The sequence below is a fragment of the Aptenodytes patagonicus genome, chromosome 1 (genome assembly GCF_965638725.1).
Source record: "Aptenodytes patagonicus chromosome 1, bAptPat1.pri.cur, whole genome shotgun sequence".
NCBI classification, from domain to species: Eukaryota; Metazoa; Chordata; class Aves; order Sphenisciformes; family Spheniscidae; genus Aptenodytes; species Aptenodytes patagonicus.
Window position 1 is genome coordinate 226,122,821 of NC_134949.1, and position 26,768 is coordinate 226,149,588.

The 26,768-nt window shown below is 60.0% G+C and overlaps 1 protein-coding gene across 1 annotated transcript in view; it reads left to right on the forward strand.

Moving 5' to 3' along the window:
* The first annotated feature begins 53 nt into the window (after positions 1–53).
* ARHGEF17 (Rho guanine nucleotide exchange factor 17) overlaps positions 54–26,768 on the forward strand; it is a 38,233-nt gene continuing 11,518 nt past the window's right edge. The window contains 6 exon segments of the mRNA XM_076328514.1: positions 54–684; positions 687–733; positions 735–957; positions 960–1,061; positions 1,064–2,616; positions 25,207–25,284. Coding sequence (XP_076184629.1) covers positions 66–684; positions 687–733; positions 735–957; positions 960–1,061; positions 1,064–2,616; positions 25,207–25,284 — 2,622 coding nt within the window. The 5' untranslated portion in view covers positions 54–65.

Genomic DNA, 26,768 nt, shown 5'->3' on the forward strand with positions numbered 1-26,768 from the left:
TGGAAAGCTGCCGGCAACCTACGGGGGGAACCGGGAATGGGAACGGGAATGGGACCGGGAGCGGGATGGGGAACGGGAGCGGGGCTGGGAGTGGGACCGGGAGCGGTCGGGGAGCTCCCCCGCCGCCTCCACCCCGCAGCCGCGTCCCGCACCCGGCTCTCCGTTCTCCCCGCGGAGCTCCGCCGGAGCCCGGCCCGCATTCCTGGCATAACTCGACTCGACCGCAACCACCCTCCTCCTCCCCATCACCCCGCTCCAACGGGGAGGATGAAGCGGCGGCATCCCGTTCTCCCCGCGCTTCGTCGGGCAGTGAAGGCGAAGGGCAAACCGGTGCCCACCGTCACCGCGCCGCCCGGAAGAAGAAGAAGGAGAGCGGTGGTTGGGAGAGCCCGGCGGATGGCGGCGATGGCGAGGCCGAAGGCTGCGGGAGGGTGGTCCCCCGTCATCCGTTGCCCGTGGTGGCCCGTGTCTCCAAGGTGAACATCCTGCCCTTCGGCAGCCCCGGTGGGTCGCGGAGCAGCAGTCGTTATTCCAGCACGGAGACGCTGAAGGAAGAGGAACAGTTTGGGATCTGTTGGCCCAACCAAGGACGGACTCTCCAGGCGGGTTACGGCGTCTATCGATCACCCAGTTTCGGGACGAGCGATGGCCTGGCGTGGGGACAGCCGGTGGTCCGCGTCCGTCCCAGCTGCCGCAGGGCACGGCCAAGGCAAAACCGGACTTTGGGAGCGAGAGGCCTGCACCAGCCGGGGCTGGAAGGGGAGCGGGCCAAGCACCGCAAGTCCTTGTCCAACCCCGACATCGCCACCGAGACCCTGACGCTCCTCAGTTTCCTCAAATCGGACCTCTCAGAGCTGAAGGTGAAGAAGAAAGGGGTGAGGATCGGCCTTGACATGGGCTCCGACGGCTGCTCTGGCATCTCCAACCCCTCCCCTGGCAGCCGCGGTGCTGCTCAGCCCCCAGCCGCTGGGCGCCGGGCGAGCGGCCAACGCTCAAGGACCTGACGGCCACTTTGCGTCGCGCCAAGTCCTTTACCTGCTCCGAAAAACCAGGGACGCGGCGGCTTTCCTACAGAGCACCATGAAGCAGAGCTCCTCCGAGCTCCTCCTGGCCACTGCTGACAGCCAGGACCAGGTGGCTTCGGATGGGGGACAGCGGAGGGACGAGGATGCTCTCCCCATGGTCATCCAGGACCAGTACATCCAGGAGGCGAGGCAGGTCTTTGAGAAGATCAGCAGGATGGGTTCCCAGCAGGACTATGGCTTCACGGCCAAGCAGAAGGACAGCGGAGGTGTGGAGGGTGCCGAGGAGGTGGCACCGACAGGGACGACGGATGCGACCCTTCGGGGACAGGTGGAGAGCCCGCGGTGTTTGAAGGAAGCGGAGTCGGAAGAGAACCTTGCTCGCAGGAAATCCATAGAGGAGCTGTCGGGTCACGAGTCGAGCGTGACGGACGAGGGCATCGTCACGGAGCCAGAGCCCGCGGGGATGCCCTTCCAAGACCTGCGTGAAGCTGTGGATGCCTGGACACTGCCCAATGCCGGGCCAGCAGCTGGTGACACCGAAACGCCACTGCCCGCTCACCCGGCAGCAGCGGTTGAAGACCTTCCAGCTGGCAAATCCGAGACACCGAGCACCCCCGGCAGCTTGCGGCGCCGCCGTAAGTTCCCCTCGGCAGGTGCCAATGGGATGGAGGGTGGCAGTGAGGGTGGCAGTGAGCCCTACCGCTCCCTGAGCGACCCCATGCCCCACCGGAGATGCTCGGTAGCGGAGGAGGCGAAGAATTTCTCTGTCGACAGCAACTTCCTGGGCTCGCTGAGTGCCAAGGCGGGCATCCCCCAACCTGCCGCCATTGCAGGCAGCGCAGGCAGCGCAGGCAGCGACCTGTCGCTCGGCAGCGATGGGCCGCGGGACTACAGCAGCCTCATCCGAACCATTGTCAGCCAGCCCGGAGCCATGGCTAAGCTCGTCGATGAGAAGGGCAACGGCAAGACCATCAAGAAGAAGTCGTTGAGCGATCCCAGCCGCCGTGGTGAGCTGCCGGCCGACGCCTTCGAAGGTCCCAGTGAGGCCATCAGCGAGCTGGAGCCCAGCATCCCACCATCCAGCAGCGAGCCCATCCTCTCGGCACAACCAGCAGCACCGGGCACCGGCCGCGGCTATGGCTTTGACCCCAAGTTGGCTGATGTGTTGTCCCCTCGCATCGCCCGGCGCAGCTCCAAGAAGCGTTCCAACCGCGCGGCTCACCAGGAAAACCAACCACCGCCAGCGCCTGCTGTCCTCGCCAAAAGCTGCCCGGCCACCAAGCACGTCCGTCACACCAGTGAACCCACCACCTTCGTCCCCATCACCGTCCCCGAGCCGCTTGTCTCCTCCGGCCACCACAACCACCTCCCCACACCAGCTGCCAGCCGCTCACCCGGCAAATCCTTCCCGACCCTCCAACCTCCTTCGCTGGAGGATGTCACCAAGCGGTACATGCTGGCCCTCAATTCAGGTGACGCGTCCTCCAGTCCCGGGGATGGACCCCGCTCTCCGCCCGCTGCCCCTCCGCCCCGGCTGCCCCGGTGCCCACGGCCACCCAATGAACACGGCCCCAGGACCAAGCCACAGGTGGTAAGTGCCCATCCATCCTAAAAACACCTTCGTTTCACGGGGTACGTGACCCCTCCAAAGCGGTGGTGGCTTTGGGGGTCCCTCGCGTGTCCCTCGTTGGGGACAAATTCCCACCTGCGGATGCGCTGCCAGGTGGCCAAGAGCCTTCCCAGCCCTTTCCGGAGGTCCCAAGGGGATGAGCTCTTGTTTGTAGGAGCGATCCCCCCAATAAAAAGGTGGGGTTTGGGTGGGAAGAAGCAGTTTTTAGGTTAAATAGCACCAAATTTTGGTGGAAGGTGGTTTTATAGATATACATATTATATACTATATTTATATAAAGCATCTCCTGGCGCTGCTGTATAAGGTCCCGGTAAACGGGTGTGCTCTTGGCCGGCCCCGAGATGCTGAACCAAAAATTGCCTTTTCCTTAGTGGGGAGGGCTTAAATGGTCCTTTTGCTGGGGATTCCCCATGTCATACCCCTTATCGAGCAAATCGGCATTTTCCCCCCCAAAAAAATCGCCATCCCTTCGCCCGGGACCATGGGCTTTGCCGTGCCGGCGGCGTGGGAAAAAGGGGGAAAAACATTCTTGTGCATGCACTGAATATTTTATCGATGGGTAAAGTTTTATCCTGTCCGCGGAAGAATTAATGCTGCTTGGGGGGTGCAAAGGCGGTTTGCTCACCCCGAAGCGCGGCCGCGTGCTTTGGGGTCTTTCCTGGGGTGGGTTTTCGGCATTGCCGGCCCCTTGGCTGTTGTTGTTTGAAGATGGACTTGGGTTCCCATCACTCTGAGTGTTTGTGCCGGGAAGCTCTTGGAAGCGCTACCTCCTCCTGCAGCACAGCAGCACCGGCACCCACGGGGCTTTTAATAGCTCCGGGCGAAGCCCAGAAATACCCGTTCCCGTGGGGGATGAGCCGAGAGCTCGCGGGAGTGGGTCTGGCAGGGCTCTCGCCCTGCTTCGATGCCGATTTAAGAGGACGGGCTGGACCGTTCCCTTCCAACAGCCGCCGGCAGCCAAGCGTGAAGTCCCCGGGGCTGAGCCCGGCGGTGTAACCCTCGCTGGCCAGGGCAGAGCTGCATGGAGCGGGGGTGTTTTTCTTTGCACGCTTCCGAAATCCAGATCCCTGCGGCATCATTCCCCCAAGATATTCTCCTGAGGTCCAGCATCCCCACAGCGTTATTCCCTGAAGATACTATCTTGGGGTCCAGCATCCCCGCAGCATCATTACTCCAAGATATTCTCCTGGGGTCCAGCATCCCTGCAACATCCTCCCCCCAAGATACTCTCGTGGGGTCAGGTATCCCTGCAGCATCCTCCCCTCAAGATATTCTCCTGGGGTCTGGCATCCCCGCAGCATCATTCCCCCAAGGTCTTCTCCTGGGGTCCAGCATCCCTGCAGCGTTATTCCCCGCAAGATGTTCTGGGATCCGGCATCCCTGCAGCATCATTCCCCCAAGATATTCTCTCGGGGTCCAGCATCCCTGCAGCATCATTCCCCCAAGATATTCTCCTGGGGAGCTCTGCCTCCCATCCAGCTCCTTCTCCGGCTGTTGTCCCCATTGCCGGACAACAGCCGTTGGTGGCCGAGAACAGGGAGCTCTTGGCTCCTGCGTAAAACATCCTTGGAAATAATTTTGGGTGAATTTTGCAGCATTTTTACCCGATGTACCAGTTGAGAGCGAGGCGCTTGTCCTCTCCGATCTCGGGGTGAAAAGTGCTATTGAAGCATCAAGTGTTATAATTAAACAGGGTAACGAGGAACCTCCCGGGGCCGGGGCTGGCGGCACCTTGGGGACATCGGCAGGTCCCCAAGGTGAGGCAGTGCACCCGGCGGCATTTCTTTATAGAGGAATATCTCTTACTAAATTATTAATATGTTTTTATATAATATATGGTTTATATTAATAATTTATAAAGAGATATTTCTTATTCAGGCGGCTCCCTGCTGTGCCCCAGGCGCGGTGCCCACCCCGTGATGGCCCCGGTGTCAGGGATGCTCTGCGGACCCCGCACCCCCATACACCCCCCAGCTGGTCACTTTGGGATCATTTCGGGTGGATTTTTACCAACTCCAGCACTGGGCTCTGGCAACTGGGAGCCCAGTTTGGCCGAGCATCACCTCGGGGACATGGGCCACCCCGTGGGGCCGGACCCCGGGGATGCCGCTCCTCACCTTGCTTGAACCCGCCGGCCTCGGCGAAGAGGGTGCGAATTTTCCCTTTTAAGGGCAACGCCGCGGCTGTATCTTCAAATCTCTCTCCTGCCTTTGAATTTCTTTGTGCTGCAGCCATAACATAACTGAAACCAGGATTTTTATTTCTTTTTTTGATTTATTATATTGCGGAGCTGGGATGTTTTATTTCAGATGGCACCAGCCGGGGCTGGGGGGGCGGAGGGGGACCGAGCCCTGCAAGGGAGTTGCTTTAATTATAGGCAAGAGCATCGAGGACCGGATATAACTTGGCACCAGGACGGCTGGCTGGGAGCGGAGATTTACGTGCTCCCTGACCGATGGCAAAGAAATAAGCTTCCCCCCCCCCCCCCCAACTCAATGGAGAGGGCCGGCATCGCGAGGTCAGTCGTCTGCTTGGGGGAAACAGTCATCGCTGCTTGGGGATTTTGGGGCGTTGGAGCATCCGTCCCGCATCGTGGTGGTGGTCCGTCCGTCCTGGTGCCCGTCTCCAGCAGACGATGCTGGGAAGGGATTAATAATGGAGTCCGGCAAGTGTGCAGCGATGCTCCCCCAAAATACCCTCCTGCGCTCCAGCATCCCTGCAGCATCATTCCCCCAAGATATTCTCCTGGGCTCCAGCATCCCTACAGCATCGTTCCCCCAAGATATTCACCTGGGGACCAGCATCCCTACAGCATCGTTCCCCCAAGGTATTTTCCCAGCCCCCATGGTTTGGGGGTGGCTTTGGCGGAGGTGAGCGCTGCCGTGCCGGCTGTTTGCTGGGTTGGGCTGCCCGGCGTGTCCCAGCTGAGGGAGAGGTAACGTGCTGTTCTCCCTCGACGGCAGGACTGTTTGTCCTGGGCGCTTTCCAGCGATCCTCCGTGGGGCTGGAGCCGGCCAAGCCGTCCTGGGTGCAGAAGAGCTCCTTTGCCCTGTGTCTGATGCCGGGCACGAGGCTTTTAATTCCCCAGGAGCCGTTAGCAGCACGTCCCGCTCCGGTGCACGGCGCGGGGGCCGCGAGAAGAAAGGATGCTTTCAAGAAAGCAAGAAAAAAAACCAAAAAAACCTCAAGACAGAGAAGTTTTTCTGCCTCCAGCATCCCATGAGCTGCTGGGATGGGCAGCACATGCCTGCACACCCATGCACACGCGTGTGCAGCAGCCCGGCACCGAGCAAGGGTGCATTTGGGGTGCATTTGCTGCTCGGTGAAGGCATGAGCGGGATGCCGGGCTGGCAACCTCTTGCATCTTTCCTTTCCCTGTGGCCGAATCCAGCACAGGATGGAAAATTAGGTATGTTCGCTGCCATGCTCTGTTTGTTGACTTAGCAGCATTCGGATTAAACAGGAAAATATTGATTTAAATATAGCACCTCGCGGGAGCAGAGGAGTCGTGGGAACGCGGCCCCCCGGCGCCCTGGCCGCTGTCTTCCCCACCTGCTGCTCCCCAAGCAGGGTGGCCGCACCCCAAAAAAGTCATCGGGGCTGGAGGGGGATCCCCGGAGGGAAACATCGGGGTCACGTTCCCAGGGGCGCTTGCGTAAAAACCCCCCCATCCCTTCCAAGCATCCTCCAGAAACTTGTCCTCGCTTTGGGGACAGCTCGAGGGACGGATCCGTGCACCAGCCATATATTCTTTGGCCAAAGTTTGGCATCTTTAGACCTATTTATCCCTCCGTTCCCTTTCCGTAAATCTCCATAGAAACCAGGTTTTGGGCCATGGCTGGGAGTTTTCTCATTTTTTGGCGTTACTGGAAATCTATAATTAAAGCTGTTGCGGGGGGAGGATGGGGACGGGTAAATCTTGGCTTTCCTCTCCCAGTGCCTGCGCGAATGGTTTGCCCGGCTTTTGCACCCCTGGCTCCGCCGTGCTCAGCGAGACGCTGGGGTGGGGGGGAAACTGAGGCACGCAGGCAGCCCCCACTGCCCTTCGGAGGAAGGTTGGAGGTGGGATGGAGTAAGGAGAAGTTGGCCGGCATTGGGGGGACCCACAGGTGATGCTACCTGTCAGCGGCACGGACCGACGCTGGGACCACCGGCACAGGGCCAAGCAACAGGGCTGGGGGGGTGAACCAGCCCAAATCCCCTTAACTCTGCCCATTTTTGCCCCTTTCCTTCCCTGCTGCCAAAATCCCTTTAACTCTGCCCATTTTTGCCCCCTTCCCAGCTGCCAGGGTTTTGAACGCCCTTGGCTGACGCAGAGGACACGTCTGGTGTCACCCAGAGCCACCCCCCCCTTGCTCCTTGTCCCCGGTGCCTGCCCCCGCTTTAAATTAAAAGCCTCTAATTAATTAGGCAGCAAACTCCAACAGAGGGGATGGACCAGCCGGGATACACATCCAGGGTAGCACCCCATGGGCGGGGGGGGTGCCCTGTGATGGTGGCCACGGGGCAGGATCTGGCCCCGGAGCGAGAGGGTTAGCGCTGGGCTGAGCTCAGTGCCGGGGGCTGGCCTTGGCCCGCGGCCGCCTGGCCCAAAGGTCAGGCTCTTGGCAGGATGCCGGGGCTGCGGCAAGGGTGGGAGGCTGGGACGGGCTCGGCGTGAGCTCCGCTTCCAGCCCGCGGAGAGACACGCGGCCCCGCGCAGGTGCTGGGGTGCACGTGCAGGGGCGCACGGGGAGGTCCCTGGTCCGGGGGTGCCCATGCAGGGGTGTATGGAGAGGTCCCCGGTGTACGTGTAAGGGTGCATGGAGAGGTCCTTGGTGCAGGGGTGCACGTACAGGAGGTCCCTGGTGCTGGGGTGCCCATGCAGGGGTGCACGGGGAGGTCCCTGGTACTGAGGTGCCCATGCAGGGGTGCACGGGGAGGTCCCTGGTGCTGGGGTGTACGTGCAAGGGTGCATGGAGAGGTCTTTGGTGCAGAGGTGCACGTGCAGGAGGTCCCCGGTCGCAGAGGTGCACATGCAGGGGTGCACAAGGAAGTCCCTGGTACTGAGGTGCCCATGCAGGGGTGCATGGGGAGGTCCCTGGTGCTGGGGTGCCCATGCAGGGGTGCACAAGGAAGTCCCTGGTACTGAGGTGCCCATGCAGGGGTGCATGGGGAGGTCCCTGGTGCTGGGGTGCCCATGCAGGGGTGCACGGGGAGGTCCCTGGTGCTGGGGTGTACGTGCAAGGGTGCATGGAGAGGTCTTTGGTGCAGAGGTGCACGTGCAGGAGGTCCCCGGTCGCAGAGGTGCACATGCAGGGGTGCACAAGGAAGTCCCTGGTACTGAGGTGCCCATGCAGGGGTGCATGGGGAGGTCCCTGGTGCTGGGGTGCCCATGCAGGGGTGCACAAGGAAGTCCCTGGTACTGAGGTGCCCATGCAGGGGTGCATGGGGAGGTCCCTGGTGCTGGGGTGCCCATGCAGGGGTGCACGGGGAGGTCCCTGGTGCTGGGGTGCCCATGCAGGGGTGTATGGAGAGGTCCCTGGTGCAAGGGAGTACGTGCAAGGGTGCATGGAGAGGTCCTTGGGGCGGAGGTGCACGTGCAGGAGGTCCCTGGCTGCAGAGGTGCAAGTGCAGGGGTGCACAAGGAGGTCCCTGGTGCAGGGGTGGACGTGCAGGGGTGCATGAGGAGGTCCCTGGTGCTGGGGCGCCCACGCAGGGGTGCACTGAGAGGTCCCTGGTGCAGGGGTGGACGTGCAGGGGTGCACAGGGAGATCCATGGTGCTGCTGTCCATGTGCATCCCTGCACGGGGAGGCCTGTAGTGCTGGTGTGCACGCACAGGGGTGCACAGGGAGATCCCTGGTACTGAGGTGTACGTGCAGGTGTGCACGGGGAGGTCCTTGTTGCAGGGGTGCACGTGCAGGGGTGCACGGGGAGGCCCCTGGTGCTGGTGCAAGGGTGCATAAGGGTGCAAGGAAGCATAACGAGACCGGTTGTGCCAGTTTGCATGTGCAAGGGTGCATAGGGAGACTCATGGTGCTGCTCTGCACACACACAAGGATGCACGGGGAGATCCCCAGTGCTGTTCGCACCTGCAGGGGTGCACAGGGAGAAGATCAGTAGTGCCACTGCGCCCCTGCATCCCTGCACAGGGAGATCCCGGGTGCGGGGGTGCACGTGCAGGGGCGCAGGGATAAATCCAGGGCTGCAGAGAGACATCGGTGCTCCTGGTGCACACACCCCCAGCGATGCACAGGGACGGTGCGGGGCTGCACCATCACCGTGTGTGCATTGCACGGGCCGCTCTGCATTTCTGGGCGGCCTGCCTGCAACCCTGCCTGCATGCGGGCACAGGGCTTCGTGCCTGGGCCTCTCCGTGCAAAATCACACGCCTCCGAAGCTTCTGCTTGGAGGAGGTGGCCTCAATCTCCGATCTGCTCTTGCAGGGGAAGCAGCAGGTCGGCATCTCTGAGATGTGCACGTGCGTCGTTGGTACCCTCCTGCCAAACTCAGCTGGGATGGAGGCTCAAAGCTTCCCGGGTCTTGTCGCTGCGGCGTTAGTCCATCCTTGCGAGGGTTGTGGGATTTAGAGCCTTTCCCAGGGATATTTCCGAAGCGGGAGGTTTCCTGCTGATGCTGATCCCTATGTGACGGGAGGGACCGGAGAGGTGATGTGCCGAGGTCTGCGCTTGCTGTGACTTCGTTGCTGAGCTCCACCACCCGTCCGGCGCAGGCAGGTCCTGATGGGGCAGTTCCCGCAGCATCGGAGCTGCAGCAGGGACTTCTCCTCAATTCAGGATGGAGAAGGCGGTGCCGTCACACGAAGGGAAGATGCAGCGGGGCGGCACTGGGGTTTGGTCTGTACAGAGTTTCTTCCCCTTCTCCCAGGGCTTTCCTCTGGAAAGCGGGGGAAGAGACTCCCTCCCTCTCTCCCTCCCTCCCTCCCTCCCTCCCTTCTTTCCTTCCTCCCTTCCTTCCTTCCTTCCTTCCTTCCTTCCTTCCTTCCTTCCTTCCTTCCTTCCTTCCTTCCTTCCTTCCTTCCTTCCTCTCTTCCTTCCTCTCTTCCTCCCTTCCATCCATCTCTAGCCACCCATCTCCAGCCACCCATCTCCATCCATCTAGCTCCATTCATTTATCCGTCTCCATCCATCTCCATCCATATATACATCTCTATCTACCCATCTTCATCCACCCATCCATCCATCTCCACCCACCCATCTCCATCCATCCATCCATCCATCCATCCATCCATCCACCCATCCATCCATCTCCACCCATCTCCATCCACCTCCTCCCATCTCTATCCATCTCCATCCAATTCCATCCACCCATCCAGCCATCTCCATCCACCCATCTCCATCCATCCAGCCAGCCAGCCAGCCAGCCACCCAGCCATCCATCTCCACCCATCTCCATCCACCTCCTCCCATCTCTATCCATCTCCATCCAACTCCATCCACCCATCCAGCCATCTCCATCCACCCATCTCCAGCCAGCCAGCCAGCCAGCCAGCCAGCCACCCAGCCACCCAGCCACCCAGCCATCCACCTCCACCCATCTCCATCCACCTCCTCCCATCTCTATCCATCTCCATCCAACTCCATCCACCCATCCAGCCATCCCCCGCCCCCTATCTTCACCACCCATCCAAAACAACAGGCCCCACTAGCCATACAGGCATGATTTTCAGAGCGGGCATGGTCCATCTTCCAGGACATCTCCTCCTGAAGGCATCAAGCCCAGCTTGCACAGACAGAACCCACTAAACCAAATACATTGCAATTTCCACCATGGTGTTTCCAGGCCAGGATGTGTCCGGAGAAGAAAAATCAGCCACTTCCACCCCCTCTCCCTCAACGTGGCTCTTTTTAAAGCTCTGATGGTTGGTCCCGGTGGGGCTGTTTCTCCAGGCTCCCTCGGTTTCCATGGAGAGGATGGGTGAGGAATTTCAAAGGGACTGGCTCCAGTAAATGAACTCTTCTCTAAAAATAGCGTGTTTGCTTTTGGGTCTTTGGGAACTGCGGCCCAGCCAATGGGAGGGAGAACGAAAATCAGCATCTGGGTAAAAATATTCCGGTAACTTGCTCTTCGTGCAATCTCCCGTCAGAGCTGCTGGGCTTCCGAGGGACGGGGGCCTGGTCCCAGTCTGCCCAGTCCCTGCCCGCACTGGTACCACTTGCTCCGTGACCGCCGTTCCTGGTTGCAGATGGGGGTTGTCCCAAAGCTGCGTGTCCCCCTGTGACTTATATAGATTATTTTAAGTTGAATCCCTTTAATTTGAGGGGTAGAAGGGCTGATGGCAGGAACATGTTGGGTTTGTGTGACCCCCATGTCCTGCGATGGCCCAGAGACCCTGGGCATGTCCCTTTTTGGGAACCAGGGAATGGCCACCACCACCTTCCACCCCACCGGTGACATCCAAGACACCAACGAACCCCACTAGGTCATCTCTGCATGGATGTGCTGGGGAAAGGATATCTGTGGTGGCATCCACCTCCAGGTTCCCTCTGGAGAAGCCACCATCCTGACACGGGGATGGCTACCACCAGGTCCCCTCCGGAGGAGCCACCATCCCAATGTGGGGACAGCCATCACCAGGTCCCCCCTGGAGGAATCACCACCCTGATGTGGGGACGGCCACCACCGGGTCCCCTCTGGAGAAGACACCATCCCCACGTGGGGACAGCCACCACCAGCTCCCCTCTGGAGGAGCCACCATCCTGACGTGGGGATCGCCACCACCAGGTCCCCCCTGGCGGAGTCACTATGCCGACATGGGGACGGCCACCACCAGGTCCCATCTGGAGAAGCCACCGTCCCGATGTGGGGATGGCCACCACCAGCTCCCCTCCAGAGGAGTGACCATCGTGATGGGGGCATGGCTACCATCAGGTCCCCACCGGAGAAGCCACCATCCTGAAATGGGAATGGCTACCACCAGGTCCCCTCCAGAGAAACCACCATCCGAACACGGGAATGGCCACCACCAGGTCCCCTCTGGAGAAGCCACCGTCCCGACGGGGGGATGGCCACCACCAGGTCCCCTCCGGAGAAGCCACCGTCCCAATGTGGGGACAACCACCACCGGGTCCCCCCTTGAGGAGCCACTATCCCCACGTGGGGAACATCAGTGTCCCCATGCGGTTCCTGGGGCTGGAGAAGGTTTCCTTGGCGGTGCCGTGGAGTTGCTATTTGTGACCGCCCGTTCCCGAGCCTGCCGGTACTCTCCAAAAAAAACAAGGAGGGAGTTGTTTGCATGGGAAGATTGGCATCTCCAAGCCCGGGATATGGTTTCCTGCTTTTTTTAGCCAGAGTAGCAGCAGACTCGTCGGCCTGCCCTGATTTGGCATCCTCCTTCTTGCTTTTTTTTTTTTTTTTTGGAAGGGTTTCATCCTGACCCCTCGGCAGAAACGCCGTCGCTAGCGGTAGGGGATCGGTTTTGGTCCTTTTTTTTATTTTTTTGGTTGCCCAAAACCCCGGTGAGATGGGATGTAGATGGCTCAGAGCCTCAGTAAGCGGAGAGGGGACTCGTCCCTTGGTCATCCGAACCCGGCGCAGGTCAGTAGATGCCAAAATGTCCTTTTTTCGCACCTCCCCCGCCCCCCGCTGTGACAATGACACGACAGGGAAGGCGGCACTTCTCGCCTCGCCGTGATGTGACATGAGATGTGGGTGTTCCTGGTGAGGTCCGTGGTCCCCTCCCCACCGGCTCCCTGCCGCCCCAGGTCACAGCCGTGCTGGGCGAGGGGACCCGCCAAGCATGGGGTGCTGCGGGGCTGGATGTCCGTGGGGCACGGGTGACGCTGGGGATGGCGGCTGGCATGGGCACAAAGGGGGTCTTCTCCTGGTGGTTGCACCCAGGCTGCTGCCAAGGGCATGGATCCAGGTCGGGGGGGGCATGAGAAGGGGCACGGCACGGGCTGTTTGGGGCTCCTGGCTCCTGGGTGTCCATCAGCTCCTGGGTGCTTGTAGATTCGTGGGTGCCCATGGACTCCTAGTACCTGTTGGATCCTAAACATCCATCCATCAGCTCCTGGGTGTCCGTCAGCTCCTGGATGCTTGTGGATTTCTGGGTGCCCATGGACTCCTGGTACCTGTTGGATCCTGAGCATCCATCAGCTCCTGGGTGCCCATCAGCTCCTGGGTGTCCGTCAGCTCCTGGATGCTCGTGGATTTCCGGGTGCCCATGGACTCCTGGTACCTGTTGGCTCCTGGGTGCCCATCAGCTCCTGGGTGCCCGTCATCTGGTGGTTGTTTGTGGATTCGTGGGTGTCCATGGACTCCTGGTACCTGCTGGATCCTGGGAATCCGTCAACTCCTGCATCCCCATGCACTCTGGGTGCCCATTGGCTTTTGGGTGTCCATGGTCTCCTGGGTGCCTGTTGGATGCTGGCCACCCATCAGTTCTTAGGTGCCCATGGACTCTGGATGCCCATAAGCTCCTGGGTGTCTGTTGGCTCCTGGGTACCCGTAAGCTCCTTGGTGTTGCCAGGTCCTAGTGCCCGTCAGCTCCTGGGTGCCCATGGACTCCAGGGTAGCTCCTGGGCATCCGTCAGCTTCTGAGCATCCATCAACTCTTGGGTGCCCTTTGGCTCCTGGATACCTCTCGGCTTCTGCTGCCCCCGGAATTCTGGGTTCACATGGAGGCCTGGACACCCATCAGCTTTTGGTGCCCATATGCTCCTGGTGCCCATTGGCTCCTGGGTGCCCAGTGGCTCCTGGATGCCTTTTGGCTCTCGGGTGCCCATTGGCTCCTGGGTGCTCATCAGCTCCTGGATGCCCTTTGGCTCTCAGGTGCCCTTGGCTCCTGGTGCCCATCGGCTCCTGGGTGCCCATCAGCTCCTGATACCCATTGGCTCCTGGTGCCCAACAGCTGCTGGGTGCCCATCAGCTTCTGGGTGCCAATCGCCTCCTGGTGCCCAATGGGTCCTGGTGCCCATCACCCCCTGGGTGCCAGGCTGGCACCCTCCTGGGTACCCCAAGTTTGCTTGCACCCCCCCTTGCCTGGATCCACGCCCCATGCCACCAAGCGCCCAGGGCACCTCCTACCCACATGTGCCAGGCTGGCACCCAACGGCGATGCCGAGGGGTGCCAGCATCGGGCACCCTTCTCCCTGGCTTCCCTCTCCCCCCCAAAATCCCAATAACTACTGCTTTTGAGGTGCTGCGGGGTGCGGCTTGTGCCAGCAGCGGAGGATGCTGGCGGGGGGATCCAGGGATGCTGACGAATCGGGGGTCGGCGTTACCCCTCGCCCAGTGGGTGCGGGGCCGAGTGCGCCGGGAGGTGGCGGAGAAGGAGGAGGGGAGAAGAGCGCGGCTGACCTCAGCATCTGGAAAGCTGCGCTCTTGGGCCGCGGCCTGCGTGCCGAAAACCGGAGGCAAAAAAAACCTTCCATATTTGGTGAAAGCTGCTCTAGGGCTCGGCAAAGGCTGGCTGCAAACGGGGGGCCAGCAAGCCCCCCGCCGCGCCCTGGGCCGCGGCGACACGAGTTTTGCAAGGGCTCTGCAACCGCGCTGGGGGATGGATGATAGCAGGGAGGGGTGTAAATTGGGGTGAGCATCGCAGATCGGGTGGGAGGGGGGCACGGGGAGGGGACCCGTGGGGTGCTGCCAGCGGCGGAGGGAGGATGCCCTGGGATGCGCCAGCGTCACCCTGAGCCTCGTATTTTGGGGAGGGGGGAGGGAACCCCGTGCACCCCGGCGCCGGTGATGCAAACCCTGAGCTCAAGTGAAAATCCCATGGGAAAAGCCCCGTGACGCATTTAGAGGATGAATTTTTGTTGCTTCGGGAAATGAGCCTCCCGCCGTCTCCCCGCTCCCCATCCTGCCGGCACCGCTCCCAGCGCTGCCGCTCACCGGGACGGCACCGGGATGCCCAGCATCCTTCCACCCTGCCCTGCAAAAATCGCTCCGACTCCTTTATTTTTTATTCCTGTTTTTTTCTCACACTTAAAAAGCAGAATTACAGCCAGGCCGTGTCCTCCCGGGATGAATCACCGCAGCCGAGAAGTCAAAGAAGGGAAAAAAAATGAATTCTCGGCGCATCCGTTTGGGGCTGAAGCCGCCCTCCTCCTCCTCCACCTCCTCCTCTTCCTCCCCATCCCGGAGGCGGTTGTGCCGCTGGGTTTCTCCATGGGAGCATGCCTGAACAAATCAAGGCTCCTCTGCGAGCTGGGAGCCTGGGAAAAACCACGACCGAGGGAAAAGCAAACATCTCCAGCCCCAGGGCTGCGAATAAACACGGGAGTATTATTAGTAACCGAAGCGGAGCTGAATCAGAGCTGCTGATTTATGCTCTTATTTCCTTTCAAGAAGTTACGCTTCAAAAAGTGGCTCGGACTTTTCTTACCCGTGGGAGAAGAGCGAGCGGCTGGGCGGGGAGGGGATGCAGCCCCAGACGTGATGCTGTATGGCGTCGGCCTGGCTCGGGCACGGCCCCTCTTCTGCGGCACAGGTCCTCCCGTTCCCCTGGGATGTGGAGGGTGGTTTCCCCAGGACACAGGGCCTGGTGGTCGCAGGGATGGAGGGGGCTGGTACCCAGGGATAGGAAGACTGGTATTCAGGGATGGGGAGACCGGTACCAGGGATGGAGGTGACTGGTACCCAGGGATGGGGTGATGTGCCCTGGGAAGGAAGTGACTTAGGGACACGGTTTAGTGGGCCTGGTGGTGTTGGGTCGATGGTTGGACTCGATGATCTTAGAGGTCTTTTCCAACCTCAATGATTCTATGATTCTATTCTATGACGGCTACTCAGGGACAGTGGTGGTTGGTACCCAGGGATGGAGATGACTGGTACCCAGGGATGGGGTGACATGCTCCAGGAAGGAGGTGACTGGTACCCAGGGATGGGGTGACATGCCCAGGCACGCGGTGACTGGTACCCCGGGATGGGGTGACGTGCCCTGGGAAGGAAGTGACTGGTACTCGGGCGGTGGTGGTTGGTACCCAGGAAGGAGGTGACTGGTACCCAGGGATAGCGGTGGCTGGTACCCAGGGATGGTCGTGACTGATGCCCAGGGATGGGGTGACCGGTACCCAGGGATGACGGTGGCTGGTATCAGCGGTGGAAACGACTGGTACTCAGGGATGGGGTGACTGGTACCCAGGGATGGAGGCAGCTGGTACCAGGGGTGGAGATGATCCCCTCACTCCAAGAAGGACGTTGAGGTGCTGGAGCGTGTCCAGAGAAGGTGAGGGGTCTGGAGAACAAGTCTGCTGAGGAGCGGCTGAGGGAACTGGGGTTGTTCAGCCTGGAGAAGAGGAGGCTGAGGAGAGACCTCATCGCTCTCTACAACTACCTGAAAGGAGGTTGTAGCGAGGTGGGGTCGGTCTCTTCTCCCAAGTAACAAGCGATAGGACAAGAGGAAACGGCCTCAAGTTGTGCCAGGGGAGGTTTAGATTGGACATGAGGAAAAATGTCTGTACTGGGAGAGTGGTGAAACATTGGACCAGGCTGCCCAGGGAAGTGGTTGAGTCCCCATCCCTGGAGGTATTGAAAAGACGTGTAGATGCGGCACTTGAGGACATGTTTTAGTGGGCCTGGTGATGTTGGGTCGACGGTTGGACTCGATGATCTTAGAGGTCTTTTCCAACCTCAATGATTCTATGATTCTATGATTCTATGATGACTGGTATTCGGGGATGGCGGTGCCTAGAACCCAGGGATGGCAGTGCCTGGTACCAGGGATGGATGTGGCTGGTACCCAGGAATGGAGGTGACTGGTGCCCAGGGATGGCAGTGCCCGGTACCGGGGATGGAGGTGGCTGGTACCAGAGATGGCGGCGGTTGGTGCCCAGGGATGGGGTGAGAGGTGCCCAGGGATGGAGGAGACTGGTACCCAGGGATGGTGGTGGCTGATACCATGGATGGGGTGACTGGTACCCAGGGATAGAGTGACACGCCCAGGGATGTGGTGACTGGTACTCAGGGATGAGGAGGAGTAGTACCAGGGATGGGAGTTACTGAGCTCTAGTTACTAAGCTCTAGGACGAGAGGAAACGGCCTCAAGTTGCACCAGGGGAGGTTTAGATTGGATGTAAGGAAAAATTTCTGTACTGAAAGAGTGGTGAAACATTGGAAGAGGCTGCCCAGGGAAGTGGTGGAGTCCCCATCCCTGGAGGTATTTAAAAGACGAGTAGATGAGGCACTGAGGGACATGGTTTAGTGGGCATGGTGGTGTTGGGTCGACGGTTGGACTCGATGATCTTAGAGGTCTTTTCCAACCTCAGTGATTCTATGATTCTATGATGCCCAGGGGTGGAGGTACCCAAGGATGCCAGGGGCTGGTACCCAGGGATGGCAGTGGCTGGTATCCAGCAAAGCAAGGTCTTCCCCTGCCTGGTGGCTGCCATCCCTCCACGCCCCGTGGCGCAGAGCTGTGTGGGACAGATGGCTGAGCACCATTTATCCCGAGGCAAAGGTTGGATGGGTTTGCCTGGAAAGCCCGACAAAACCCCATCAAACCTCCTGCTTAAAAACGTCCTGAGAGGAGATAATGTGATTTTTTTCCAAGCAATTTTCCTGCCAGAAAGCGAGCGATTGAGGAAATATGGGATTGGATGTAATAGCATCATCCTATTTTGGATGATGGTGCCAGCCAGGGGCTTTTCCGACTGCGCGAGCAAGTTTTACGTGTCAGGATGGTGCCGGTTGCTGGGGAGGTGTTTGCTCATCGTGTTGGGATGGATGGAAGTGGGTCCGGTTTTGTTTCTGAGCCTTTTTTTTCCGGGGTTTTGGTAGAAATAAAGCCAAGGGTGCGTTAAAATCGTTAAGCCTGGGCGTTCGCCATGCACCGCAGGCTCCCTGGGGCAGGGGACTGTCCCCATGGGCTGGTGGCTCCTACTATGTCCCAGCTCCCTCTAGTGGGATCTGCCCTGGGAAGAAGCATCCAGGGAAAGAAAAGGTGCAGAAATCCCACTTCCCCCCAGTTTCTTCCAAACCGGGAGTGGGGGTCTCAAGGAAGGGCCGAGATTCAGGCTGCTCCTAGCACAACCCTACTACGAGATCCTAGAGAATACACACACACACACACCCCTCCAGCAGTGCAGAGCATCGAGAGCCGGCGGCGGGGACAAGCCGTAACAGGGGGAAAAACAACTTGTATTTATTTATTCTTAAAATTTTGGCACATTTTGGAAGGGTGGGAATAATTTTGCTTGAAGGTGGGCTAGCTCCTCCTTCGGCAGCTGCGGGAAGGATGAGCTGGGAAGGCCCCAAGCGGCAAATCCCACTCCCAAAATGGCCCGAAACACTCCAGATTTTTCCTAAAGCCGTATTTTTTTGCCCCAGAGCAACGTCTCAGGGTCAAAATCCCCACTACAGCTCACCCAGGGTATGGCTGAGCCCTGGCACAACTCGTTACACCGCTGACCTTGGAGAAACGCTGCGTGTTGTGGGTCCGGGAAGGGAATTTTGGAGTGAAACGGAGTCTCCGGGGATACGGAGATTCCCCCTCCCATGGGATGTGATTTTAGCATCCCAGCCGGGTAGTGACAGCGCGTGTGACACCCGCCTGCGCGCCCCCGGCTTCAGCGATCCAATTCCTGCCAGCAGTGGGATTTGCCGGGGGGGGAAGTCCTCGAAGTGGCTGCAAGCGGCATCATTACATGCATGGATGTGTGCACGGTCTCAGCCTGGGCTCAAGGGCCAGAGGCTGCCGTGATGGCCATGATTCCTCATGGATGTACATGCCTGCTCTCCCTTTCCCCTAAAATCCCATTTTTCTTTAAAAAATGAAGTTTTTAGGACTTTCCTCCATCGATGCCTCTTTGTTTGCAGGGGGTGGAGACAGGACACGATTTGCCAGGTCCTTTACTTAATATTTTAAGATGTTTTAAAATCCCCGGAGACGCTCAAGCTCCTCCTGCATTGCTACACTCGGGCGGGGAAAAGCAAAATGATGGATTTTCACCCGGACTTTTTATTAAAAAATAAAATAGAGCAGCCTAGGAGAGCTCCCGTCCTTCGGTGGGAGGCCAAGCGGGGTCGGGGGGCTGTATTTCCAATGCTGGAGGGAAAAACTGGGGGGAAACGCCCTCTTTCCGAGCCCCCCGTCCTGGATTTGGGATGCTGCCGAATCGCCCCCCAGATCCCCAGCGCCGGATCCGCTCCATCTTTGGGTTTTCAGGAGCATCCTCATGACGCCGGCACAAGCCTTTGGGATGGGGGATGAACCCCTTGGCTCCATCCCAAGGGATCGGGATGCTTTTCCCGGGAGGGTTAGGGGTTTTTTGAGGAGGAAACACCCGGGTTGCAAAAAAAAAAAAAAAAGGATTGTCCGAAAGGAAATCTAAAGGTGTTTACAAAGAGCCACGCTGCTAAAAATAACCGGCTCATATTTTAGACGGCCCTAAAAATAGGCAGCGCTGTTGGAGTGGCCAAACACTCCCAGGAATTTCCTGTGGGCTGCGGGCCGCGCGCAGGGGGGTCCGGGCTCGGCGGCCGGCGGGGATGGCCGGCATCGCTCCGGCTTTTTCTTTCCTGGGTGACAGCGAGATAACCTCCGTTGGGCCCCTCGATGCACAGTGGGATCCAGCCTGGCTCCTTCCCCGGTCCGGACGGCGATGGGCTTAACCCTTCTCCGTCCATCCTTCCTCCCTGATAACGTCCGAAGAGGTTGGGTGGGTTTGAGAGGGGTTTTTAAACTCATCAGCAGAAAGCTCAACCTTAATAGTAGACACTGGAGAATCTACTTGCGCAGTTAAATGACGGGACTGACTCAAGGGAGGTGTTTGGGGAGTGGGGATGTGGGAAGGACCCTGTGCAGATGGAAAGAGACGGAGGGATCCCCCCGCTTGTCCCAGGGACAAGTGATCCCGTGGGAGGGCTCGAGGGCGTTGCTGCAGCCAGAGCGGCCGGGTCACCGTCGCAGCGTCACGGCATCGCAGCGTCACGGCGTCGCAGGCCAGCTGGGGCTGGGGGTTGTAATTTCAATGAGGCAGGGATTGCAAGAGGAGTGGGTTTGGGTTTGCAACCCAGATGGGTCGGGGATTGCAATGCTGATGGCCCAAGGTTTGCAACCCTGATGGGTCTGGGATTGCAAGAGGAATGGGTTTGGGATTGCAACCCAGATGGATCGGGGATTGCAACCCAAATGATCCCGGGATTGCAACACAGACGGACGCAGGATTGCAAACCAAGTGGGTCTGGGATCGCAACCCAGATGGCTCTGGGGTTACAGCCCAAATGGGTCCAGAACTGGAACCCAGGTGGGTCCAGGATTGCAACCAGATGGGTCTAATCTTGCAACCCGGATAAGCCCGGGATCGCAATGCAGACAGACCTGGGATTGCAACCCAGATGTGCCTGGGATTGCAATGCAGATGGGCCCAGGCCTGCAACCCTAATGGATCTGGGATTGCAACGGGAATGGGTTTGGGATTGCAGCCAGATGGGTCTGGGACTGGAACCCAAATGGGTCTGGGATTGCAATGCAGATGGGCCCAGGGCTGCAGCCCTGATGGGTCTGGGGTTGCAACCCACAGCGGCCCAGCATTGCAACCCAGATGGGCCCAGGATTGCAGCCCGGATTGGCCCAGCATTGCAACCCAGATGGGCCCAGGATTGCAGCCTGGATTGGCCCAGCATTGCAACCCAGATGGGCCCAGGATTGCAGCCCGGATTGGCCCAGCATTGCAACCCAGATGGGCCCAGGGTTGCAGCCCGGATGGGCCCGTGATTGCAACCCCAATGGGCCCAGATTTGCAATCCAGATGGGTCTGGGATTGCAACAGAAATGGGTCTGGGATTGCAACCCAGATGGGTCTAGAATTGCAGTGCAGATGGGCCTGGGGTTGCAGCCCAAACGGGGGGTTGCAGCCCAAATGGGTCTGGGATTGGAAACCAGACGGGCCCCGGATTGCAACCTAAATGAGTCCAAGACTGCAACCCAGATGGGCCCAGGTTTGCAACCCAATGGGCTCTGGGATTGGAACCCAGAATGGCCTGGGACTGTAACCCAGATGGGTCTGGGGTTGCAACCCAAATAAAACAGGGATTACAACAGAAATGGCTCTGGGATTGGATCCCAGAAGAGCTCAGGATTGCAACCCAGATGGGACCAGTATTGCAACCCAAACGGATCTGGGATTGCAACCCAGATGGGTCCAGGATTGCAACCCAGACAGGTCTGGGATTGCAACAGAAATGGGTCTGGGACGACCGTGGTGCTGCAGAAGGAGTTGCAGGAGCCGCTGCCTTGCAAACAGCCTCATTACCCCTAATGCAATTAGCCGTACCGGGTGCAGCGCAGGCACCCATCGTGCCCACGCCGGGTGCCTGTGGGTCCCTCCTCCCTGATCCCAGTGCCTGGGTGTATTTAAGGCTGCTGCAGCTCCCCTCTTATTATATGCACCGAGTTGCCCGTTCTCTGCCATGCCCCCTGGGGAGGGGGCCGGGGCGGGGTGGGGGGGGTGCATAGCACCCATCCCGGCCCCCCCCACCCCGCCCCGGCCCCCTCCCCGGGGTGAGATGCTCATCATCCTCATTACCAAGAGGAAATTTACTGGCTGCAATGGGAGGACACAGCCCTGCTGCACGCCGTTGCTGTGGAAACGGGGTGAGCGGCTAATTAGATTTAATTAACGAAGCAGAAGGGGAGTGTTACAAACGGATCCGGGCAGGGTGCATCACCCGGCAGGCAGGGATGTGGGTGCTGAGGTGTGTCGGGGGGGGGGGGGGGGGGGGAGCAGGCTTGCTCCGTGCCTCAGTTTCCCTGTCTGCAAGGTCGGGGAGGGGGACACGGTACCCAGGGACACCCCCCCTCCCAATTGATGGCGACGGAGACCCCAAAGACGCTCAGCACCCCAACCTGACATCATCTGTGCACCCCCCCCCGCCTTCCCCAAAAATCACACGCCCCAAGAAAGCGTCACACACACCCCCCCCCACCCATATACAGCATCCTCCTCGGGCAAAGCTTCTCCAACAGCATCCCCCCAGCAGGATCTGGCCCTGCCTGCATCCGCACGCGCGCGCGTGTGTGTGTGTGTGTGTGCCTGTGTGTGTGTGGGCACGGCTCTGCCTCCGTCTCCAATTGCTCTCGCCTGCCCGTGCCTCGGTAGCACCCGGGGCCGGGGACCCGCGTGCCGCCACGGACGCAGGCGCACGCCCGCCGCACGCATCCTGCAGCCGCTCTGCGGGAGGGCTGGGTGTTTTTTTTTTTATATATATATATATATATACACACACAGAACCCTATCGATATAAATAGCTCCTCTATTTTATTTCCCTCCTCGCTGCATCCCAGCGCAGTGTTCCGGCTATTTTAAAGGGGGGGACCTGGAGAGAGAGAGAGAGAGATATATAATTTTTTTTATTCCTTGGGCCGCGTGGGACGGACCGACCCCCGGGACCCGCATGCTGCAGATGGTGAGGACTCTGGCGCAGTTCACCATCGCGCTGGAGGACATGCGAGACATCGGGGACGGCATCGACGCGGCCTTCGCCGCCTCTGGGCTCGGCGGGGCGGCCGAGGAGCTGCCGGAGAAGGGTTGCGGCAGTCGCGGTGGTACCGAGGTGATGCGAAAAGGGATGGGGGGGGGGGTCCTGGGGATGGAGGGGGGGAGGGGGGTGTCTGGTGGGATGGGGGGGGGGATATATGGGGGGGGTGCATGGATGCGTCATGTTTGGACACGTGTGCGCCCAGCAGAACCCGGCACCTGCAGGGTCTGGATCGCGATTGCCGTGGCAACGGCGCCTCCATCCTCATCCTCAGCCCGCCACCCCCGGGGTTCTCCGGATCGCAGGGAGGGGGGGGGATGCTCCCACTTGGAGAGGGTGATGGGGGGGCTGGAGCCATCGCTGCCAACACCCCCCCAGTGCTGATTTACACCGCAGCAGCGGCGGCTGGTGGGGAAATGCCCCAATTCCCATCGCGGCGGGGGCTGATCCCGAGGGTGCTGAGCACCTCGGGGGAGGCAGGATGCGGCCAGGGTGCAGCAGTGCGGGGGGATGTCCCCAGGGTGAGCAGATGGAGACCGAAGCAACATCAGCCCTGCCAGGGAGAGGCTTTGCTGGGGTAAGGGGTGCAGTGGGGCGCATCCTGCCCGCGCCTGGGTACCGCTTCGCCCTGCCAGGATGGTGCATTACACCCAGCTCCTGCTCATCCCAGTGGGAATCTCCCCCCACCGGGATAATACCGCTGCCTTAACGGTGGAAAACAATCCCCTTGCCAACAGCTTGGCCTCATCCTGCATCTCCCCACAGCTGCAAAACCCCAGCCGCCGGTGTGGCGCGTGGTGCTGAGCCTGTTCAGCTCACCGATCCGGCCCTTGGCTTTGGTCCCAAGCTGGGACAGCTCGGGAAGATGCCAGGAGCATCATATTGAGGCGGGGAACGACAGGCTGTGCGAGGGTTGGGGAAACTGAGGCAGGGCAAGGGCCGGGGGGGGGTGTCAGGCGCTCTGCACCCCTGAAGCCCATCCTCCGGTGGGTGCCCTTCAGCCCATGATTACAGCAAATTAATCCGGCGGTGAGAGTGTTAATAAACTTCAGGCTGTAACGAAGAGGGGAGGTCTCAGCCAGCGTCGCTGAGGACCCCGGCATCAACGTGTTTCGGGGGGGGGCAGATTTCCTGGGAGGGCTTTGACCCGTCACCGTAATATTTGGCTCTGGACAGTTTTCTCCTTGCTTGGCTGAAAAGGCGGATATCAGCTTGGTGGGTGAGTGGGGAAACTGAGGCACGGCTCTGTTCTCAAGCACCGAACAGGATCTGGCCAGAATCCCTCCCATTGCTCCCTGGGGACCACCGGGTAGACGATGGCCTCCAGCCGTGGTGAGGATGGTTGGGTTAAGGCTTCCTTCTGTGGTTGCAGAGCGGCTTTGCGGCACTCGTGTCCCCGCCAGGAGCAGCAGGGGGAACGCAGCCCCACGTGGCCGGGGGACACGGGCTCATCCCACGAGGAGATGGGGGACGTGGGGGTATGGCGGCTCCAGCAACCCTCGTCGCGGCAGCAGGCCAGGGGAACCTGGTCCCAACATGCTGTGGTGGCCGGGTGGGACATTTCTGCACCCAGGGCTGTTGATGGCATCGCTGCACCCAGGGCTGTTGGGGTGTCCAAGCACCCAGGACCTTTGGAGGGTCCTTGTCCACAGGGGCTTTGGGGTATCTGTGCACCTACAGCATTCGGGGTGTCCCTGCACCCACGGCCTTTGGGGTGTCTCCGTTAATGGGACACTTTGAGTGTCTCTGTGCCCAGGTTCATTGGAGCATCTCCACACCCGGGGCCTTTGGGGCATCTCTATACCCATGGCCTTGGGGGTGTCCAAGCCTCCAGGGACTTTGGGGTGTCTCACACCCAAAGCTTGGGGTGTCCAAGCACCCCGGGCCTTTGGACAGTCTCCATGAGCAGGACCATTGCAGTGTCTCCATACCCAGCATCTTGCAGGATCTCCTTTCCTAGGGCCAGCGGAGGGTCTCCGCGCCCAAAACATTTGGGGTGTCTCACACCCAGGGCCTTTGGAGCATCTCCACAGCCAAAACTTTTGGGGTGTCTCACATCCAGGGTCTCCGGAGAGTCTACGCGTGCAGAACTTTTGGGATATCTGTGCACCCAGGGCACTTGGAGCATCTCTGCACCCAAAACTTTTGGGGTATCTCTACACCCAGTGTCTCTGGAGCACCTCCACACGCAAAACTTTTGGGGTATTTCTGAACCCAGGGCCCTTGGAGCATTTCTACACCCAAAACCTTTGGGGTGTCTCACACCCAGAGTCTCCGGAGCATACCCACACACAAAACTTTCGGGGTATCTCTGCCCCCAGGGTCTCTGGAGCATCTCTGCACCCAAAACTTTTCAGGTATCTCTGCACCTTTGGAGCACCTCCACATGCAAAACTTTCAGGGTGTCTCTGCCCCCAAGGCCCTTGCAGCATCTCGCACCCAAAACTTTTGGGGTGTCTCAGCACCCAGGGCCCTTGCAGCATCTCGCACCCAAAACTTTTGGGGTGTCGCTGCACTCAGAGCCTTTGAAGCATCTCTGCACCCAAAACTTTTGGGGTGTCTCACACCCCGGGCTCTGGAGCACCTCGCCCCCAGGCTGAGCTGCAGGGGCATCCCCCCAGTTGCTGTGCGCAAGAGGGGTCTCCGAGCCCCACAACTGAGAAGACCCCGACCCATCTGCTTCCCAAGACTGACAGACCATCCCACACCACCACCTCCCCGTGCCCCCCCCACACCCCATTAATCCCCCTCCTGCGGGGCCACAGCCCAGCGCTGGGGTGCCCGGGGTGCCGGGCGGGAGGCGAATTCCTACGGGACCGCTCCGAGCGGAGCCGCCGGAGAGACGGAGGGCGCCGGGACCGACCCATGTAGGGCTGTGAGATCCAGGGCGGGCTCCTGACGCGGCCGCGGAGGAAACCAGGCGTCTCTGTGCGCTCGGTGTCATGTACTTCCTAATCCTCCCGGATTCCTCCATCGGGGTGGAGAGGGAGCGGAGGGGAGCTGGACGCCAGCCGGGCTCCTCCGGCGTTCAGCCACCCCGCGGAGCCCCCGCGCCGGCACCGACACCCACCACGTAGCTCCCCTCCATCGTGTCACCCCAAAACTTGTCTTTCTTTCCACCCGGGCAGGACATGAGGAAACACGTCATCATGACGCTGCTGGACACGGAGCAGTCCTACGTGGAGTCCTTGCGCACCTTGATGCAGGTAATGCGGCACGGCCGGGGACGTGGCACCCCAAACCACGTCACAGCGTGATCGTCCCTTGCTTGTCACCGTCCCCAGGACCCCAAGTCGGACCCCCAGCCATGGGTGCTCTACCAGCACTGATGCGGCACGGGGATGGATTGGGAACGGGTGGCAGTGGGGATGTTGGGGACAGCAGGACCAGAGATGGGAGTAGCATGGCAATAGGGTCAAGAATGGGGTGTGGGGGTCACCTCTGCCCCCCAAATCAAGCCCGTAACGTTCCTGGTGGGTTTTCACCTGCTGGGTATCGTGTCCCCAAGCCCCTTCCCATGCTTGCCCCCCAAAAGCTCTTCCTCATGTTGCACCCCATCTCCTGGGCTGTTGCTGATGGCCATCCCATGATGGGGGACCCCTTAGACCCCCCGTTCCCATGTCCCCCCATTTTCTGCTCAGCGTCATCACCTGCAGCCATGGGCCAAGGGTTTTTCTCAGTCCTTTTTTTACTGAGCTGGCTCCAACCCCCTTGCAGCAGCCTGGCCGGAGGGTCCACCCCACGTTTCAGATGTTAATGAAGGCGTTTCAGAAGGTTAATGGTGGTCAACGCCCTGGAGACTAGGTCACGCTGGCGTAGGTGTGGGTTGTCCAACCACATCGCTGCAGGTGGAAACACCAAAAAAATCAGAGCTCTGCTCTGCTCGATACGAAGCGGTGCCTGTAGGACATCTGCTGGGCATGTCCAGGAGGGCATGGGGCACCCATCATCCCAACACCCGGCTTCCCCCGTAAATCCCCTGCGAGGATGCCCCCATGGGGGACCCAGATGTGCTCTGCCAGATGTTGCTGCAGGAGGGAAGGACCCTTCAAGGCTGCTGCTAGTGCAGATGTTGGCTTGGAGGGGCAAGAGGACCCTGGCTCTGGAGCTTATTTTGGGGGAAGCTGTACAGGGTTTGGGGTCGGGTGATGTCCCTGCTGGTCTTGGCATGGACAGAGGCTGTGCCATGGGCTGTGTCCTCCTCTGAGGTGGGATCAGGAGGCTGGTTGGAGAGAGGACGGCTGTGCTGGGGCTCACCGGTTCCCCACTGGAGGGACTAGTGGGACATGGGTGGGAGCCACAGGGCGTTAACGCCTGACCTCTTGCCTGTGGGACACGTCCTGGCACGGTGCAACCAGGGGGCCTGGATTTCTGGGGGGGGGGTCACAGGGCTCCAGACGCCCCCAGCTCCCTGTCTGAGCTGGGACGAGGTGCTTGGATCCATGATGTGGCCTGGTGGCATGTAGCACAGTGGCTACCGGGAACAGGGACCACCTCGGAGCATCATCTTCCAGCCAAGCCAGATGGTGCATGGGCAAGCCCTGCCTGTGCTCCTCGTGTGCCAAGGCAGGGGCTGTCTCCGTGTTCTTCTTCCCCATCTGGTCCTCGCTCCCCCAATTTCAGAGCAGGTGGGATGCATGGCACAGCCCAGCCCAGCTCCTGCTGGAGGTGTTGGCCACAGTAGGGCAGG